The sequence below is a fragment of the Rhinatrema bivittatum genome, chromosome 1, assembly GCF_901001135.1.
Source record: "Rhinatrema bivittatum chromosome 1, aRhiBiv1.1, whole genome shotgun sequence".
Classification (NCBI taxonomy): Eukaryota; Metazoa; Chordata; class Amphibia; order Gymnophiona; family Rhinatrematidae; genus Rhinatrema; species Rhinatrema bivittatum.
In genome coordinates, this window is record NC_042615.1 from 386,799,142 (window position 1) to 386,820,189 (window position 21,048).

The following is a 21,048-nucleotide window of genomic DNA, read 5'->3' on the forward strand; positions in this document are numbered from 1 at the left end:
ACTAGGGCGTCCACCCCCTCCGCGCCGCGCTCCCTTCTGTGGCTGAAGAACCGTGGGGCTTTGGCGTTGGAGGCGGTTACCAGGAGATCCATGGAGGGCATCCCCCAGCGCCGCACGATGAGGGCCATCGCATCGTCGGAGAGAGCCCACTCTCCGGGGTCCAGGGCCTGACGGCTCAGGAAATCCGCTTGAATGTTGTCCACCCCGGCAGTGTGCGAAGCCGCCATACGAACGAGGAACCGTTCCGCCCACGGCATGAGACGAGCGGCTTCGAGGGCTACCTGACGACTCCTGGTGCCCCCTTGCCGATTGATGTAAGCCACCGTAGTCGCAGTGTCCGAGAGGGCGCGGACCGACTGACCCCTGACTAAGGGCAGGAAATGCATGAGCGCCAGGCGCACCGCTCTGAACTCCAGGCGGTAGATCGGCCATGTCTACTGTTCCTTTGTCCACTGACCCTGAGCCGAGCTCCTGAGGCAGACTGCCCCCCCAACCGGACAGGCTGGCATCGGTAGTGACTACTATCCAGTCCGGAGTCTCCAGCGGGCAACCCTGGGCCAAGTGTTTGAGATCCAACCACCACTTCAAGCTGTACCTGGCGGTGGGAGAGAGAGGGATGACCGCCTGATAATCCCAAGACACTGGCCTCCACCTTGATAGCAGAGACATTGGCAGAGGCCTCAGGTGTGCAAGGGACCAGGGCACGAGACTTATAGCAAAAGCCACTGAGCCCAGGAGTTGGAGGTAGTCCCGCGCTGTGTGCTCCGGAAGAGAGGCCAATTGAACGATCTGATCTCGCCAGGATTGCGCCCCGTCTGGACGAAGGGAGAGTGTGCCCTGTACAGTGTCGAAGCGTGCTCCCAGAAAAATCCAATTGCCGGGAGGGCAGTAGGCTGCTCTTGCTGAAGTTCACCACCCAGCCGAGAGACTGCAGGAAGGACACCACTCTGTCGACCGCCGACTGACCCTGCGGAAGAGTCTTCGCTCTGATGAGCCAATCGTCCAAGTAAGGATGGACCAGGATGCCTTCCCTCCTGAGTGCGGCTGCCACCACTACCATGACCTTGGTAAAAGTCCCGGGCGCGGTCGCCAACCCGAAGGGTAGGGCCTGGAACTGAAAATGTTGACCCAAAATCTTGAAGCGAAGAAACAGCCAATGGGCCGGCTGGATCGGAACATGCAGATAGGCCTCTGTTAGATCGAGAGAGGCCAGGAACTCTCCCTGATGCACCGCCGCGAAGACAGAGCGGAGTGCTTCCATGTGGAACGTGGAGACCCGAAGCACCTTGATGACTTCCTTGAGATCTAGGATGGGACGGAAGGCGCCGTCCTTCTTGGGGACCACGAAGCAAATGGAATAATGCCCCGAGCCCACCTCACCTGAGGGGACGGGCGCAAGGGCCCCCAAGTCCAGAAGCCTGCATAGCGTGCGCTGGATTCCCAGGCGCTTGGAGCTTGACCCGCAGGGAGAGAAGATGAACCTGTCCCTGGGAAGCCGGACAAATTCCAACGCGTAGCCGTGTCTTAGAATGTCCAGGACCCACTGGTCCGTTGTGATGGTAGTCCACTCCTCGTAGCCGAGGAGTCCCTGGCGGGTCTGCGACCCCGAAAGGACCGGGTCCAAGACTGAGACCTCCCGGATGGCGGCTTGGGTCCTTGTTGCCTAGCTCCCCTGTAACCCCGCCGAGGGCAGGCGCGGTTCCTGGAGCTCGATGATGATGGACGATAGGACCCCTGGCGATCTTCGGGCAACCGATGGACCGAATTCTCACCTAGAGATTTGATAATCCGATCGAGGTCCTTGCCGAAAGAAATCTACCCTTGACAGGTAGCGCCCCCAGGCTAGATTTGGAGGAAGGGTCCGCTGCCCAGTTTCGTAGCCACAGGAGTCGTCTGGCGGAAACTGCTGACACCATGGTCCTCGCCAGGACCCTCAACAAGTCGTGTAAAACGTCCGCTCCATAGGCTATGACCGCCTCCAGGCGGTCCGCCTGCGCCGCCTCCTCCGGCGGCAACTGCTGCGAGGCGAGGAGCTGTTGGACCCATCGAAGACCGGCTCCCTGAGTTAGGGAACCACAGATGGCTGCTCGGACCCCCAGTGCCGATACCTCAAAGATCTTCTTCTTCTTCTTCTTCTTCTGGGCGACCTCCGGCTTCCTGTCCTGTACGTCTCGAAGAGCTGTACCCCCAGTGACCGGGATCGTGGTTCTCTTCGTGACAGCGGACACCGCTGAGTCCACTTTAGGGACCTGAAGGAGACCCGGAAAGTCTCCAGGGAGAGGATAGAGCTTGTCCATAGCCCTGCCGACCCGGAGGGACGCCTCCGGGGTGTCCCATTCACGCACTAGCCGCTGGAGAAACGAATCAGGAATAGGGAAGGTCCTAGCCAGTGGACGCAGGCCTGCCAGCACTGGATCCCCTGTCATTAAGGCGGAAGCTACGGAGGGAGCCGGGGGCTCAACAGGGGGGTCGAGGTCCAACTCCTGAAGAACATGGGGGATAAGCTCCGCCAATTCCTCCATACGAAAGATACGGAGCACCCGAGGGTCATCACATTCCAGGTGGACTGCCGAAGTCGAGTAATCATCCCCCTGAGATGCCGGATCCCCCCCTGGGTCCGGCAGAGGAGACGTTCCTCCCAGGGACAACGGAAGGCCCAGTGGCACTCTGGGACACCCCCCCCCCCCCCGCACCGCAGCCGCAGTCCCCGAGATCCTTGGGGACTTGGCCGGCGGGGGGACTGCCGCTGACCCGCCCCCCGTAGGGTGCAGGCTCTGAAGATAGGCCTGGTGCATGAGCACCACAAAGTCAGCCGAAAAACCTGGAGGCCCCGGGGGAGGGGCAGATAGAGGGTCCCTAGGGAGTCCGCTGGCAGAGGGGAGCGGGCCCGGGTTCGGGACCAGCGGTACCAGTGACGAAAAATTCCTCCTGAGTCTCTTCAGGGTGGGATCCCACGCTGTTCTCCAGCTCCAAGATGGCCGCCGCTCCCGCCAAAGGCGGGGGCGGGGCACCTCCCCGAGGAGCGCGGCGCTCCGAGCGCGGCGCGAAATCATCGGGGGAGCAGCGCTTGTCTCCCCCCTGGGGAGACATCGGCTGCACGGACCTTCCCGCGAGCCGCCCCGTGCCGGGCCGCCGCAGGACGGGCAGCGGGCGCGCTGCATCGCGTCGGTCCCGGGCGGGAACGAGGTGCTGGAGTGACGTCGAGAGTCGGGCCGCGGGAGGAGCAGGCCTGCCTCGCCCTCGCTCTACTCGTTGTCCTCCCCCCAGGAGCGGCAGGGGAAAGAGACCTCCCTGCCGCTGCGGCCCCGGGGAATTGGCGCGTCACGGGGCCGCGAGAGGGGAGGGAAACCGCGACTCAGGGTAGGGGAGAGGCTGGCCCCACCAGCATCCACCTCCGTACGGCTTGCGATGCTGCAAAGTAAAAGTACAAAAAACTTACCAAACTTTCCCCCCAAAACGGCTGCGAAGTGAAGGGAAAGCAGAAGGAAGAGAGAGTGAGGGGAGAAATGAAGATATTACCGCAGAGGCAGTCCAGATAGCAAGAGTTAGGGCGGCAAGCCCAAGCCTCCTCACAATAAACTCTCCCAAAATTAAAGAACCCCTTTTTTTTTTTTTTTTCTACTGCTTGATCCAACCTAAGAAGGAAATATAAAAACAGAAAAGTGTGGAACAAAGCCACTAGCTAGGGGAAGCAACGGGTTCCCCTCCTCACATCTGCTGGAGTCAGAGAGATACTGAGGAATAGGAGGGTTGCACCAGCTTATATGCCAGCACCCTCAGAAGTTTGCTCTGACTCCATCTGCTGGACGGGGGACATAACCCACGGTCTGGACTGATCCTAGTACGTACAGGGAACAGCCCATTCTGACTGCCGACAGTGGGGACCCGTAGGTCCTTACCTACGGGTTGCGTCAACCCCACCTAGGCCCAAGGGTCTACCTCCGACGCAACACCACTTTGTTTAAATACTTTTCTTAAGTGTCACATTGCTGCACAACCATAGAATATTTTTTGAGCAAGGCCCTGGAGTGGCTAAGTAAAAGGTGTTTTTAAACACATTGTGCTATGAAAATTGCTCAGAAGTGGAATACAAATCAGGATGGGTTGGGGGTGGGGGTAGGACAAGGGGGGTCTGAAGTCTGCTGTATTTCTCAGCTGAATTAGATTCCTGCTTTGACAAAAGCAGCAGGCTTTTCCAGCATTTGTTTGTCCTTTCCCCAGAGAGCGTCGGCCTTTGCACTCTATGAAACTGGAAGCATTACATTATTATACTACTAGGCAGAAAAATGCCATTCAACTGATACAGAATAAAGCAGAATTGTTTTCTTTGTTTGGAATAGTTATAATGTCATTTGTTGATAAGTGCTCTTGGAAACCAAGGATTTCACTTTTAATAGGTTGCTCCACCAGGTTGCTTAGATATATGGAAATGAAGATCAGTAAATAGGGGTTGCAGGTGACATTGTTTTATTAGACTACTCGCCAAATACCTTTATGACTAACTTTTGAAAGTTAAGCTCCCAGCATCAGGTCTATGAAAAATGATGCTTTGCATGCAATTTGCACAGATTGATGAAGGGTGTACTACTTTGGCAAGCTGGACAACTTTATTAAGTTAATTCAATAAAAAGGTTTTTTTTGCCTGCAACATGTTTGTTGACAATTTTGTTCATTTTCTTTAGCAAAAGCATGTGTTCGTCTTTGTGTTTTTTTTAAATTAATCATTTATGAAATGTTCCAATACAACTTCAGAAAATGAGAAGAAAAAGAGTTACATGAAGAGAAATAAAACACAACCATGAGACAATGTGTACCCCCACATTAGAATATATATCAAAAAGAAAATAAAAAACTCATTACAAAAGGAAGTTTAAATTCAAGTTTACCAGTAAAGAGGAGTCCAACTGCAGAATCCTATAAAGCAATTATCAAGCAAAAGGCAAACAGGTAGCTGAGCAGCAAAAACTAAACACAAGTAGAAGAAATTGAGAAAGGTTCACGATGAGGATGAAATCTTTTTCCCCAAAAGACAACAGTTGCCCCTGTAGTACACATTTGTTGCTTGAGAAGAGCAAGTTTGCTTACCATAAAGGGTGTTTTCCATAGATAACAGATGAATTAGCCATGCTGTCTGGGGACGACCTCCGGTCCTGTAGGTGGCTGAGCTCTCAAAGTAAAGTTCTGAGTCCTGCTATAGTGTGTGCCTGCTTGGCATCTCCCCCCCCCCCCCCCCCCCCACCTTCCAGAGTCTCCTCAGTCACAGGTCTATACTGTAAAGTGCGGTTGAAGATTCTTCGTCTGCAACTCGCTGTGGGCGCACAATTGAGACGCGTAAAGCGATCCTGCGATACAGTCTCCAGTTTCACTCGTCCTTAGCGCTTCTTGAAACCAACGCATAACCCTTTCCGCACCCAGCATGTATATCATATGTAAATGAACGAATTAGCTATTTAGTGAAGGAATTAGCTATTCCCTCCCGATACTGTGACGCGCGCTCCGATTTTCTCCTTTGTAACCCGCTATTTTGCCGCGTCCTTAGCCTGTTAGTTTACCGCCTACCCCTCTACCTGGTGTTAGTCCTGCACCATGGACGACCTCCATATATACTAACCCGCTTTCAAACTGCATTCAGCCCTTCTTTTTGCATGAACGATGCTGCACGGAACTCCGATTGCATTAGTTATTTGCTTAAAAAAATTATTTCATCCCGCATGTTCCGTATGGGAGCTGACAGCGGCTTACAAAAAAAATTACAGTTCTCATAAAATGCTAAAGTTGTTATATATATATATAAATATATATATATATATAAATAAATACCTTGTCACTTTCCGAATCCCCCATCTCCACACGGGCGGGCAGGCGTGCGGTCATCGAAGCGGCGGCGGGAGCCGGCGGGCGGGTGGGCGTCCGTTCATCCAGGCGGCGGCAGGAGCCGGCGGGCGGGTGGGCGCCCGTTCATCCAGGCGGCGGCGGGAGCTGGCGGGCAGGAGGGCGCCCGTTCATCCAGGCGGCGGCAATGGCGGGAGCCGGCGGGCGGGCGCACGTTCGATCCAGGCGGCGGCGGGAGGGTGGGCGCGCGTTTATCCAGGAGCCGGCGGGCGGGTGGGCGTGCATTCATCCAGGCGGCGGCAAGAGCCGGCGGGCGGGTGGGCGCGCGTTCGATCCAGGCGGTGGCGGGAGGGTGGGCGCGTGTTTATCCAGGAGCCGGCGGGTGGGTGGGCGTGCATTCATCCAGGCGGCGGCGGGAGGCGGCGGGCGGGTGGGCGCGCGTTCGATCCAGGCGGAGGGAGCCAGCGGCAGCCCCCGCCGGCAGTGAATGAATGCGCGCCTGTGCGACCCGTGCGATTTCGGCGCCTCTCAGCTCTCAGGGATCAGGTACTCGCTCCTAGGGTAGGAACTCTTAAGGGGGAGGGGAGGAGAGGGAGGGAGTGTAGTTAGGGGGGTAGGAAAGTTCCCTCCCAGTCCGCTTCTTAATTGGAGCAGACTGGGAGGGAACTGGGAGAGCTCCGATCTTGTCGCCGTGCATAAATTGGCAAAATCTACCCCCTATGAGCAATGTGTGTGCGGCCCCCGGATTTTATAACATGCAACCCCATTGAACTCAGCGTCGGTTTTTGTGATGGGTCTGACTGTCAATTTTCTTTTCTGTTATTTCTTTTCTTTTTCTTCTTTTTTTGTTGCGCACATCTATTAACATTTGCTCCTGGCAGGCGTTAATAGATGACAGTTAAATGTGCATATGAAGAGTGCTATTACATTCACTCCGCATTGGACGCGTGTTGAATATGCGCTAATCCCCTTATTGCATTAGGGGATCGATTAGCGCCTATTCTACCCGCATCCAACTGCATGTTAACAGTACGCTCGGCTCAGCACACCATATTGCATCGGCCCCAAAGAATCTTGTCACACAGCTCCAGGATCTCCTCCAATTTGGGCCACAACAGTTTCCCTCTTCCATGCAGTAACATACTCAGTGACACAAATGGCAGCACCCCCATACAGTAACATATTCAGTGAAAGAAATACAAAAGCATGCCACATTCCAGCAATGCTTTCTTACAGCCTTAGGACTCAGGTCAGTAAAATAATTCTTTACCCCCTTATTTTCATATTTTAATCCCTGGAGTTACATTTCGATTCATCCCAATAACCTTCTGGCCTTAGCCTTAGCGACTGCCTTGTCACATTTTTTCACCACTTTCGGATCATCAGACACTATTACCCTGAGGTTTCTCTCCCAGTTCGTGCTCATCACTCTCTCGCCCCTCCCCCCCAACACATACAACTCTTTCGGATTGCCATACACCAAATGCATGTCGCTGCACTTCTTGCCATTGAATCCCAAATGCCAAACCTTCAACCACTTCTTAAGCTTTCCTAGGTCACTTCTCATTCTCTCTACTCTATCAGGTGTATCCCCTCTGTTGCAGATCCGCAAAAAGACAAATTTTACTTTCTAAACCCTCCGTAATATTGCTCTCAAAGATATTGAACAGAATCGGTCCAAGAACATATACTTGAGGAACTCCACTTACCAATCTTCTTTCTTCAGAACTGTTTCCATTTACCACTACTCACTGATGTCTGTCAGTCAGCCAATTTTTATTCCATTCCCCCACCTTGGGACCCACTCCCAGGCTTCTCATTATATTTATAAGGCTGCCATGTGAAACCATATCAAAAGCCTTGCTGAAATCCAAGTAAATCATATTGAGCATTTTTTCTTGAACCAATTCTCTAATTAACCAATCAAAAATCCAATCAGAACCTTTCTCTGGTAAACCTATGTTGTCTTGAATCCTGTAACCCACTGGATTACAGATGTTCATTATCCTTTCTTTGAGCAGTCTCTCCATTAATTTTCCCACCACCGAGGTAAGATGGTGGGAAAATTAATGTAATTTTGTGAAGTAGGCCCAAAACCGCCCTTCTCCAGTCCTGCAGTACTACTTCCATCTCTAAGGATCTATTGAACAGGTCCTTCAAAGGACCTGCCAGCACTTCTCAGAGCACCCTAGGTATTCTGGGTTATATCTCATCCAGCCCCATTGCCTCGCCCATGTTCAGTTTTCCTAGCTCTACCCAAACACTCTCTTCTGTAAATGGGAGATTTATTTACCCTACTCTCATTTGTATTCTTGCTAGAAAGCAAAGGTCCTTCACCAATGCTTTCCTTAGTGAAAACATGAACTGAAGTATTTAATATTACTGCTATTTCTTCATCTTTCTCCACACCTTGCTTCTTTTCTCCTTTCAATCTTACAGTGCCACCTCTGGTCTTCTTCCTTTCTCGGATATATCTGAAAAAATGTTTTGTCACTACCTCTCTGGCAATCTTTTCTTCCTCCTCTCGAGATTTCACAATCCTGATTTCTTTCCTTGTTTCCTTTAGCGTCACCAGATAGTCTTCCATGTATTCCTCTTTTTGAGTTCCTTTATGCTTTTTGAATGCTGATCTTTTTGCCTTTTATTTTTCAGCCACCACTCTCAGATAACTATCTCAATTTCCTTTTTGTCATACTTTTATTTTTTTTACATAATTGTTGGTCACCTTTGTTATAGCTCCTTTTAATTTGGCCCACTGTTGTTCCACTTTCCTTTCAGCCTTCTAGCTTCTCCTTGAAATACATTGTCATTTTACCAAAGTTTATGTATTTGAAATCTAGAACCTTGATCTTCTTGTGACTTCCCTCTCGGTTGGCTGTTATAGTCAATCATACTGTCTGATAATTATCACTAGTGTCCAAATGAGCAGCTACCAAACATTTGAGATACTATCTCCATTTGTGAGTACCAGATCCAATAGCACTCTTCCCCTCGGGGGCTGCATCACCATTTGTCTGAGCATCCACAATCTCTCTACTTCTTACATGCTCTGCAACAGGGCTACTTCAATCCACATCTGGCAGATTAAAATCTAGAAGGAGCAGCACTCCCACCTTTTGGATGTCTTCAGACAGATCTCTAGCCAGTTCTTCTCACTGGAGGCATGTAGACCACACCAGTATAAATGGAAGTACCATCATCTCTTTTTAAGGCAGCCCATAGTGCGTCTTCCTTTCCCTACGTCAATTGCTCGGATATTTTTTCACATATACAGCTACTCCGCCATGTCTCTCATCTCTGTCCTTTCTGAATGAGTTATAGTCCTATATATCTATATCCCATTCATGAAACTCCTTAAACCATTTTTCCTCAAATAGCAACAATATCTAAGTCTGTGTCCATATTGACCTAAGGGTCAAACTTCTGGGACTAGTATTGAAGGAGTTCAATTTTATGGACGATCGAAGGATGAGAAAACCTGAAACCCTGTGATTAACACTGCCAGCAGTGACACGCATTGAAACGCACGGCCATCTTGAATGTACTAACATTTGAAACGCAATGGCACGCACTACGCAATTACGTACTTACGCACTGACATTCGGTGAAGCACACCACCATTTTGTGATGATAATTTGTATTGTATTAATACAATTGCTGCTATAAAATGTCTAACCCGTCAATTAAATGACGAAATAATAAGTCTGATTATAAGCTACACCTACTTGAAAACCACGCTAGAAAATGCTTGTTCAGTAGTTTGTAGAACGCATGTGTAAAAGATAAGAAATGAAGAATGTATAAGAGCCAGCTCCTGAGGGGGTGTGGCATGCAGTTGTACTAAGCCTTTGCCTTAGCTGCATCTTGCTGGCAATAAAAGTCTATCTTTACGGATCAGTTGTCTGGGCCTCCTTTCTGACTAAAAATTAGACGGTTACAGTATCATGCTTGTGTCTACTTATAAATAGTATATTTTAAATTAAAAACAAAAGCATTGTCTTCCAGCTGTCATGTGTTACATATTTGATGAAGGTGCACTTTTTCACTTGGCCATAAGTGCCAAATTGCCTTGCTATGACTCTGCCTTCCTCTCAAGCCATTACAGCCTGAGGTGACAGGAAATCCGACATTCCGAGATATGGTTATTCGACCAACAACAGATACATTATAGTAGCGATTGTTGTAAGTAAGCCCAGCAATGTATCTCTTCCAATGCTAACATATTGGATTTTTTTTTTTATATGGTGTTGCGTGAATAAAAACACAGAACAAAAAAAAAAAGCACTAGCAGCAACCCATCCTCTACTAGTATACGAAACCATACGTCACCTACCCTCCGCCTTCCAGATCCGAACTGCGTCAGAGCGTCACCGCGTCTCCTTCCTGCAGATCAAATGGATTGTCGAGCGCTCGGCGTGCCACCTTTTCCCCTGTCAGCCTTCCTCATCGATCTCCGAGCGCTGGCAGCATGGCGGAATTAAACAGACTACAGAAAAGGTGCGGAGAGGGGGGACGGGGTCTACAGGAGAGGTGCGGGGGCACGCAAGCAGTCTGTATAGACTGGCCTAACTCTTTTCTCTCTCTGCATCTTGTCCGGCTTTGCTTCTTCCCGTTATTATGTGTATTTTCCCCAGCCCTGGGTGTGTCTCTCTATCCAGTGTCCTCAGGTTTCATTGGATGCATATCTCGGAAATAAGTGATTTTCTTTTTGTTTGTTTGTTCTACCGTGGGTGTACCCTTATGCTTAGCTTGGGTTAGTTAAGTTCCTGATGCAGTGGATATTTCAGTGCATGTCTGCTATGTTTTTTCGTGTCATTTAATGCAGCAGAAAAACGTCTTTCCGTGCTTCCATTGCTTTACCAGGAGAAGCACAGTGATTATAATAGTTGGCTCAGGAAGTGTTTAGCAGTTTGAGATAAGGTTTTAGTTAAGTTTCCAGCATAATATCATTCCTTTATGTAATATTGTGTTTGAGGAGAGGGAGCCTCAGATTTAAGCTGCCAATCAGGTTCATGGCTTTCTAGCACTCTCTCAAACTACCTTTAAATCTCTTCCTCTGACTAGTTTAATACTTAAGTCTCTCCATCAGTGTCATCCCGTTTGTACGCTGTACTTTCACTGTGCTGACAATGCGTGTCAGATAGATGGAGGGACATGGTCTTCCCTTAATGCGTTCTTTACTGCTATCACAAAGAATACATAACACATTCCCTCCCCCTTCAATCTTGTGCTTTCTTACAGTATTTAAAAAAAATATATATATTTAGCTCATGCCTTCTCATTGGTAACTTAGGATGAATTACATTCAGCTATACTACTAGGTATTTCCTTGTCCTTAAGAGTACTTACAATCTGAGGGACTGATATAAAATAAGCTTTGTGCTAAAACTGTGTACCAAAATTCAAGATACAGTTTAATTCAAAGAAAATATAATTTTGATTAGTAGGCTAATGATGTGCTAATGTGTTGGGAGTTTTAAAATAGCACACCAACCTGAAAATGTGTGGGGAAGACATGCTTAGAGTGCATAAGATATGATTTATACACATAAAATGTTTTCTGCATACACATAGTATCTTCTACGTATAAAGCATGATTTATGCACATCAAAGTTTATGTACATAAAAGAAATTGGTGCAGAAAGCATTTACTCTGCACATAAAGCACGATTTGTACACATATTCAGATTCATAACTCTCATACAGCAAAGAGTTCAGCCCTATAGACTAATTCAAGCTCTGACCAGGAATTAAATTTCCACCATTAAGAAACCATGAGTTAACCTACCTGCCTCAACTGCAACAGGGAGTAATAGCAAATGCCTTCATTAGCATGGGATTTAAATGGAGGGACACTAGTTTGTATATACAGTTTCATGCAGGATTTTCTACACACATTCAGGCCGATACAATGCAGTGCTCTCAGCGTTTTGGATGCTCATCCACAACCCCTTATACCAGAAGGGGTTTAGGTCGTCCAAAACGTGCATTCAACCCCCCCCTCCTTGAAACTAATAGCGCTCATCAAATGCATGTTGTTGAGGCTATTAGCTATTCGCCCCAGATTTTTTAAAAAAAATGCACTTGATCCGCACATTTTAATGCTCAGAAATTAACACCAGCCTAGAGCAGACATTAATTTCTGAGCAGTCCAAAAAAGTGTACAGAAAAGCAGAAAAATTCTGCTTTTCTGTACATCCTCTGACTTAATATTGTGGCAATATTAAGTCAGAGGAACCAAAAGGTTAAAAAAAAAAAAAGTGTGCCGATTTGGTTACTTTAGGAAAAGGGACGCTCAATTAACAAGCGTCCATTTTCCTAACCCATGGCTATGTACAGGTTAGGAAAACAGACGCTCGTAAAATTCAGTGTCCGTTTTCTTAACCAGCTGACAGCCACCTCTCCTTGGCATCTGCTGCCAAGGAGGCGCTAGGGGCACACAATTATTCCTAGTGCCTCATTTAAATATTGTATCGCGCGCACAGGAGAGGTGGCTGTGTGCACGTTAGAAAAGCAGGTGCTCAACACTGAGCTCCCATTTTCCGTGCATCTTTATTGTATTGGCCTGTTAGTGCATGCAAAACTCCTTACTGCATCAGCAGTAAAGCTAGCGCAGTACACATTATTATATCAGGCTCTAAGGGGCCGATGCAATAAATGAGCATAGAAAATGGGTGCTCGGGGTTGAGTGCCTGCTTTCCTAATGCACGCCCAGCACCTCTCCTGGGCCAGAGATTGAATATGTAAATTAGGTGTTGTGCTGCCAAGGAGGCGCTAGGGACAAATGTGTGCCCCTAGCACCTCCTTGGCAGCAGGCGCCCAGGAGAAGTGGCTGCCAGCGGTGCTCAATTTTACGAGTGTCTGTTTCCTAACCTGTGCACAGACAGGACCCTTTTCTTAACCTGACCACAGGCACCCTTTTTATTTTTATTTATTTTTTTACCTTTTTTGGTTCCTCCGATTTAATATCGCCATGATATTAAGTCAGAGATGGTACAGAACCACAATCTTTTCTGCTTTTCTCTACACATTTTTGGGCTTCTCAGAAATTAATGCTTACTCTAGGCTGGTGTTAATTTCTGAGTGTAAAAATGTGCAGGTTGGGTGCACATTTTTTTGGATCTGGGGAGAATAGCACCTCTTCAACATGCATTTGCATGTGAAGAGCGCTGTTAGTTTCGCGGAGGGTTGGATGTTCGTTTTGGATGCACTAATCCCTTTATAGCATAAGGGGTTGTGGACGTGCGTCCAACCACGGGTTAAACACTGTATTGCATCGGCCCCTAAGTTTGTATGTGAGGCAATAGAGGGTGAAATGATTTGCTTAAATTCTCAAGGAATGTTAGCAGGATTTGAATCCTGGCTTCCCTGGTTCTCAGCCTGCTGCTTTAACCACTAGTCCTCCACACCCTTTTCTGTTGTCTCTAAATGTTGTACAGTGTTGGCACCTGCAGAGGCACTGCTTCCTGGACTGCGTTATCTTTTTAGAGTAAAAGATAATTTATTATACAAATATAAAGCTTATGGTGCTTAATTATGTTAATGCAGATGCTGCTGTTGTGTTTTACTGTTTAAGACCAGCACTGCCACAACTTTTGACTCACTAAAGCCATCTCACGGAGATTCAGATTTGCTGTGACAATCTGTGGAATTAAGGGTCAACAATCATCAGTGATCTGATGAGGAGGATAACTCTTGAAAACTTGTCACAAATGTATTGTATTATATATTAGTCCAATAAAAAGGAACCGCCTATAACCCTTAGTCCAGAAATTCAAGTGGACTAACATAGCAGTCACAGTTCTGTGACAATCTTTATCTGGATGTGTGTCTGACGAAGATGTGGCAGGGTCTTGCTTTAATCTTGGAGGAGGGAATACTGTTGGTTCGAAGATCTGCTCATGCCATCTTTCGGCTTTTCTGCTGACTTTTCAGAAGCAGTCATACCTGGACTCTTTCTATTGTTTTTGTACAGTGTGAAGATTGCCCCTGGTGCAGTTGTCTGTGTGGAAAGTGAAATCAAAGGAGATGTGACTATAGGTGAGTCAAAATATACCATCTTTTGGGAGTGTTACCTCTGAGCACAGGCTAGTGCTGGAGTACTTTCTGATGAGAGAAAACTGAAGGGATAATGTAGTCTTGTATAATTTGGTTAAAACATGACTGGCATGTTATCTTTCATACAAAAGGATCCCACTGTGCTTTGTAGTAAAATATTCAAATTTTGTTCATCTGTTAGGGAGGGAGGAAAAGCAACAAATCAAACTTTTTTTTTTTTTGTTCCCAGAGTATTTTATCTGTAGATTTCACGAGTGCAGGGCTCTTGATTTTAACTCTTTATTTTAACTCCTGTTCATTTTCTGCAGTTTATGTATGTTTTATGCATATGTATAGAGAGGGAAATTTTCAAAAGCTGTTTACCCCAGTGAAAGGGCTATTTGAAAATTATCCAAATGGTTCAGTGTGCTTACTTGTACCTGTATTTTTGTGGCGGCATTCTCGGGGCAGGGTTAGGTTGAAGGATGCAATGATACATGTAGTTTTGGTCTGCAGAAAAAGCATGTGCAGATGTCCGCCGGTGCTTTCTGCCCTGGGCAGTTTTCAAAGAGAAAGTGTGCGCATACTTTCTCTTTAAAAACTGACACTCTTTCACTCACCCACACAATTGAGAAAATTGCCCCAATAATCTAATTTGTTAAACTGTTTTTCCTTCTTTTTAAAATGAAAAATAAACTTCTAGGAATTCTTGACACTTTTTTTATGGATGATAAAAAAAAAAGGTTTGGCCAGTTCCTGTGTAATCCAAGTCCAATAAAGGAGGAAGTCCTGTGACACACAATGGACAAAGGAAATAGCTTGTACAGTTATGCCTTCAAAACTGAAGTGCAGTTCTAGTAGCCGTATTGGTCATGAAAAAAAAAAATCATGTTAAGTTGTAATGCATTTTTTAAAGGATCCAAATGATGTTCAAAGCTCATGCACTATAACATCTTTTTTTGTTAGTTCTTGAAAAAATGTTGCAGCCTCCTAAGTCTCCATCAGACCTGCTATGGAGGGCAGACTAGATGGGTGTTTTTGGTCTTTGCCTGCTGTCATTTACTATGCTACTATGTTTCTATATTATACAGTACTTTAGCTGTGGCCTGCCCAGTTGTTTCTGCTTGCAGAACCTTTACTACCACTTTTCATCTGTATACATTTATATATTTTTATTTTTAAAAATGTATAGCCTGCATATCTCCTTCGTTCATAGCGGGTTACAAAAATAACATGCATAATCAATAAAAACAGTACAAAAATAAACAAAGCAAAAGCTGGGTAGTCTTCCAGTTAGTCCACTAAATGAACAAAATTGCCAAACATCACAGCACTGCAGAGGCTACCCACACAAAAGCATCGCATATTTCAAATCTATTAAGTAGTCAAAGATATCTTACAAAAAATGCAATTCATATGCTGTCATATACATAAGAAATTGCCATATTGGGTCAGACCAAGGATCCATCAAAAACCTGAGCCCTGCTAAGTAACTGGCTGAGTATCTTTACCTGCAGAGCTAAGAATTACCATAAGCAAGTTTAAACAACACATCCTATGCATGCGGCAGTTTTGTCATTGTTTTTGTTTAGTTTTGTGATTTCAGGCATCCACCACTTTCTCAGTAAACAAATTATTTCCTCAAAGTCCTTCTTGGTCCTGCTTTCCAACTTCATATGGTTACCTCTCTTTCCTTTACCTTTTTCTTGCGACTTCAAATCCTGCAAAGCGTTGGTTTATACATGATCTAGAAATCTGTCTGACAAGTGGTCCCATGATGAGCAGTGAGAACTTGCTTGTACACATCAGACAGCTGTATGCCATGGAGGGGTCAGAAGAGATTTGATACCCAGTTGTTTGTCATCTAATCCCTGTTGAAAGTTTCTGCATCAAATTGACGTTAAAAAAAAAAAATAAATAGCATAAGTCTTCTGCTGTGCCCCTCAATTTTTGGGACTTTAACTGCAAATGAGGATGGTTGTCATATATAGAAACATAGAAATGACGGCAGAAGAAGACCAAATGGCCCATCCAGTCTGCCCAGCAAGTTTCATACTTTTTTTTTTCTCATACTTATCTGTTACTCTTGGCTCTTAGTAACCTTTTGGTTCTATTTCCCTTCCACCCCCACCATTAATGTAGAGAGCAGTGTTGGAACTGCATCTAAGTGAAATATCTAGCTTAATTAGTTAGGGGTAGTAACCGCTGCAATAAGCAAGCTACGCCCATGCTTATTTGTTTACCCAGACTATGTAATTCAGTCCTTGTTGGTTGTTGTCTGTATATAGATCCACTTTTCTTCATTCCCCCTGCCATTGAAGCGGAGAGCTATGCTAAATATGCATTGAAAGTGAAGTATCAGGCTTATTTAGGAGGCTGGGATTTTGACAGTTACTGTCTGTTGTGGGACTTTGATAGTGGGAGTCTGGCTTCTCCTCTTACTTTTATGCATGAAATTTGTGCAGAGATGTAGGTTTGAACACTTTTGGTGTAAACTTTTCCAAAAAGGAAATTTTCCATTTCTGAAAATTGTTTTCTATTGTTCATTAGTAGTAATAACTGGATGCCAAGGCAATATTAGGCAAACTTGGCAATTTCAAGCTTTTGAATTTCAGTATAACATTTAAACCGCAAACATTTTAAACTGCATTAAGGGTTGAATTTTCAAAGCCATTGACACATACAAACATGTTTATGTGTGTAAATTGTTACAAAATAACCCAGGGCTCAGAGGGTGTAAAAAAGCATGAGCATAACCCAGTTTCATGTGTATTTTTACACAAACTGCAGAGAGGCATTCCGGGGGCAGTGTTGGAGCTTGTGTGCAAATAATGGGGCAGATATTAATAGGGTTACGCATGTAACCCTTTTAAACCCGCTCCTGCGCATGCCGAGGCTATTTTGCATAGGCCTGGCGACGTGCGCAAGCCCCGGGACTCGTGTACGTCCCGGGGCTTGAAAAAGGGGGCGGGGCGGGACCAGAGCCTCCAGGCACAGCGGCCATTTGCCACTGTGCATTGGATCGCAGGCCAGCCGTCAGCCGGTGCGTGCAACCTATGCCTGCCCGGAGGCAGGCGCAACTTCTAAGCTAAAGGTAAGGGGGAGGTTAGGTAGGGCTGGGGGGGCGGGTTAGGGAGGGGAAGGTGGGGGGGTGTAAGAGAAGTTTCCTCCGAGGCTGCTCTGATTTCGGAGCGGCCTTGGAGGGAACGTAGGAAGGCTGCGTGGCTCGGCGTGCGCAAGTTGCACAATTGTGCTCTCCATTGCGCGCGCCGACCCTGGATTTTATAACATGCACGCAGGTGCGCGCGCATGTTATAAAATCTGGCGTACATTTGTGCGCGCCGGGTTGCGTGCACAAATATATGTCCACGAGTACCTTAAAATCCGGCCCAATGAGTACATTTCTAAAGGGGTTAAGCATGGAAAAGTAGCGCATATGCATGTAAGTAGCATTTAATTGTGTATATACTGTTTTATAAACATCGTAAATATGATGCAGTTCTGATTTCACTGGAGCAAAAAAGAAGCAGTCTAGGGACATTTGGAAGCAGGGTCAAGAGATTTACATATGTCAGTTATCAAGATTATTTGGACACTCTTACACCTGTTAATTGACTGGTGCAAGTGAAATTGGACTTGTCTGCAGTTTTTGGGTTGGAGGCCTGGTTGAATTGGTAGGGGTTCAGGGTAAAGTGCTAGAGAGTGTAGGTAAACCGGAGATGGACTGGGCGAACTGGCAGAGGTTTTGGCAAACTGGTAATTCTAAGTACCTGCACAAGTATTTTCAAAACAGTATACATGCACACTTTAAATTATACCTACCTCCACATATAAATCAAGGTTTTTCACATACATGTTAGCTTTTTTTTTTCCACGTTATAATATATATATATATATATATATATATATATACATATGTTTATAACGTAGGTAAAGCAAGCAAGTGCTTTCATTGTATTGCAAGTGTTCGCGTGTTCTTTCAGAGCAGAACTATGTGGTATTTTCTAAACCTTGCAGCAACTTATTTTATTTGTTTATTTCAAGCTTTTTTTATACCGGTATTAGTAGTTACATCATACCGGTTTACATCAGAACTGAAGGTGGAAAATACATCAAACAGGTACCGGGGATGGGACTACAGAGAACAAGAGAGAAGTAGCCGGAAACTGGCAAACAAGAGCAACAGACTGTGTATAAAATAACAAGTAAACAATGTGACATAACTTTATACATGGGTTCAGATCACATACTGATGCAGCAATGTAACATAACTTTATACATGGGTTCAGATCACGTACTGATGCAGCAAAGGGTTAAAGGCGCAGGGGAACTAATCTGGGTAAGCCTGTTTGAAGAGCCAAGTCTTTAATTTGTTTATGAAGTTGATGGTACACGCCTCAAGTCGGAGGTTTGTGGGTAGTGAGTTCCAGCGAGTAGGACCAGCAATGGAGAGGGCTCGATCCCTCGTGGAGATGAGGTGTGCCTTCTTGAGGGATGGCACGTGGAGGGTTCCTTTATTGGTTGCTCTGGTGGGGCGGTTAGAGAGTGTGAGGCGGAATGGCTCATCGAGCCAGTTGGAGTTGTGTCTGTAGATGGACTTGTTAATAATAGTAAGGGTTTTATAGAGCAGTGGTTCTCAACCTTTTTTCGGCCGGGACACACCTGACAGATGGTTCTCAAGTGTGTGACACACTGAACATGTGACTGTCACGGGACAAAATGTAAATATACATTCTGCATCCTCAGGAACCACGTCGATCCCCAAAAATGGGTGCAGAGCCAGAACTAGGGCATTACCCGTACAGCTCATCATACAAAAAAAGATATTCTGGACCTAATGACATCTCAGTAAAAGCAAAACAAACTCTCTTTACTGGCAGGCAAAATACCCCTCCTTATGAAAAGACAGTAATTTACCACTACAAATATTTAACCAGGCCCTAAACACTAATACACCTCCTATTAGGAAAACAGAGCAAGCCAAGCTGCTATAGATACTCATTTAGAAATAATTGTAAAATTATACTAACAAATGTTACAAAACAGCTGATGAACAGAATAACATCCAACAATTAAAAACTCATAAAAATTAATAAAAATTGTCTAAATATCAAAATATTTCAAAACAGCAGACATCACATAATACCCAATAATTTAAATGGCAGTCAATCAAGAAAAATAAACTTAAAAAGCTGCCTTTACTTACCCTCTCCAGCAACTCTCCTCCTTTCCCTTGCAGGCCAATAGCACTCAGCAGAAGCAGCAGTGGCTGCTGAAGCTCTGTCCTCACAGTCCTCTTCCTTAAGGCCCACAACCAGTCACAACCAGTCTTTGTCTCTCACACAGACTAGCAACTTCCCTAACTAGTATCTCTTCCACACACACACACCAGTCACCTCCCTGACCAGTCTCTGTCTCTCTCACACACACACACCAGTCTCTTGTCTCTCTCACACACACACCAGTCACCTCCCTGACCAGTCTCTTGTCTCTCACACACACACCAGTCACCTCCCTGACCAGTCTCTTGTCTCTCACATACACACACACACACCAGTCACCTCCCTGACTAGTCTCTCTCAATCACACACATGCTCTGTCACTTACAACCACACACACTGCCACTCATGCACCCATTGTACCACACACACAAGCTCTCACTCATGCACCCATTCTACCACACACACACACACTGCCACTCATGCACCCATTGCACCACACACACAAGCTCTCACTCATGCACCCATTCTACCACAGGCACAGAAGCTCTCACTCATGCAACCAGGCATGCATTCCAACACACACACACACAAAGCTCCCACTCATGCACCCATTCTACCACTCACGCACCCAGGCATCCATTTTACCACACGCACACACACTGCCACTCGGGCACCCATTCCTACCACAGGCGCACAAGCTCTCACTCAGGCACCCATTCTACCACTCGCACACAAGCTCACATGGAGCCTCTTCTCATTGTTTGGGCCAATAAGCCTGGCCTCCACTTCTCAGCCGCCTCCGGCCTGACCTCCCGCTGTGCGCAACGTCTCTCCAGCCGCCTCCCGCGGTGCGCAGGGTCTCTCCAATCTTCAGCCGCTGGCGTCAGCGCGCAGGTCTCTCCGCTCTTCAGCCGCTGCTGGCGGCGCTCAGGTCTCTTCTTTCTTCGGCCCTGCCGGCCTGGCCTCCAGCGGTGGCACGCAGTCTCTCCATTCTTCAGCCCCGTCCCTGGGGAGAAGGGAAGCACACGTGGGGCAGTGGAACACTGGGAGCCGCGACACACCGGTTGAGAACCACTGTTATAGAGGATGCATGAAGGGATCGGGAGCCAACGAAGGTCTTTAGGAATGGGGGTGATATGGTCAGATTTACGGGCATTTGTGATGGTTCTCGCTACCGCATTCTGGAGCACTTGAATCAGTTTTATGGTGGAATAGGGGAGACCTAGGAGAAGGGAGTTGCAGTAGTCCATTTTAGATGAGAGGGTGGCCTGAATGACGGTACGGAAATGGAGTAAGGGTTTTAGTTTTTTCAGAACATTGAGCTTAAAGAAACCTTCCTTGAGGATAGTGTTGATGTATTTTTTCAGGTTCAATTGCTGGTCAATCAGGACTCCAAGGTCTCGTACAAAGGGCTGAGTGGAGATGGAACTATATGCCGGGTCGTTTGCAAGGGAAGGTTTGGCGATTTGGTGTTGGGATATGAAGAGCAGTTCAGTTTTGGTGGTGTTTAAGGCAAGGTGGAGATTTGTGAGTAGGGTGTTAATGGAAGCAAGGCATTTCTCCCAGAGTTTTAGAGATTCGGAGACAGAGTCATGAATTGGTATGATGATTTGGACGTCATCGGCATAGAGGTAGAATTTGAGGCCAAGGTCGGATAGGAACTGGCAGAGAGGTGTGAGGTAAATATTGAATAGGGTGGATGAGAGGGAGGAACCTTGTGGAACTCCTTGGGAGAGGGAGTAATGAGTGGATTCAGCATTGCCTATTTTGACTGAAAATTGTCTATTTCAGTGCTTCTCAACCATTGTGTCGCCAAGCACCGGCAGGTGTGTCACGTGCTCCCGGTCTCTCCCGCTGCTCTTCCTTCCCTGCTCCTGTTGCCACCGGGCTATCAGTACGTTCAAGCCCAGTGGGAACGGCAGCGGTGGTAGAAGAAGCAGTGGCACCTGCGGCTGGC

The 21,048-nt window shown here is 46.7% G+C and overlaps 1 protein-coding gene across 3 annotated transcripts in view; it reads left to right on the forward strand.

The window, feature by feature from the left end:
* The first annotated feature begins 10,179 nt into the window (after positions 1-10,179).
* Positions 10,180-21,048, forward strand: part of DCTN6 (dynactin subunit 6) — a 70,207-nt gene continuing 59,338 nt past the window's right edge. The window contains exons 1-2 of one of the 3 annotated variants that reach the window (XM_029601445.1): positions 10,180-10,329; positions 13,808-13,872. In XM_029601445.1, coding sequence (XP_029457305.1) covers positions 10,301-10,329; positions 13,808-13,872 — 94 coding nt within the window. In that variant the 5' untranslated portion in view covers positions 10,180-10,300. Of the gene's footprint in view, positions 10,363-10,434; positions 10,473-13,807; positions 13,873-21,048 lie in introns of those variants that run through there. The other 2 variants (XM_029601436.1, XM_029601451.1) reach the window with 2 other exon arrangements.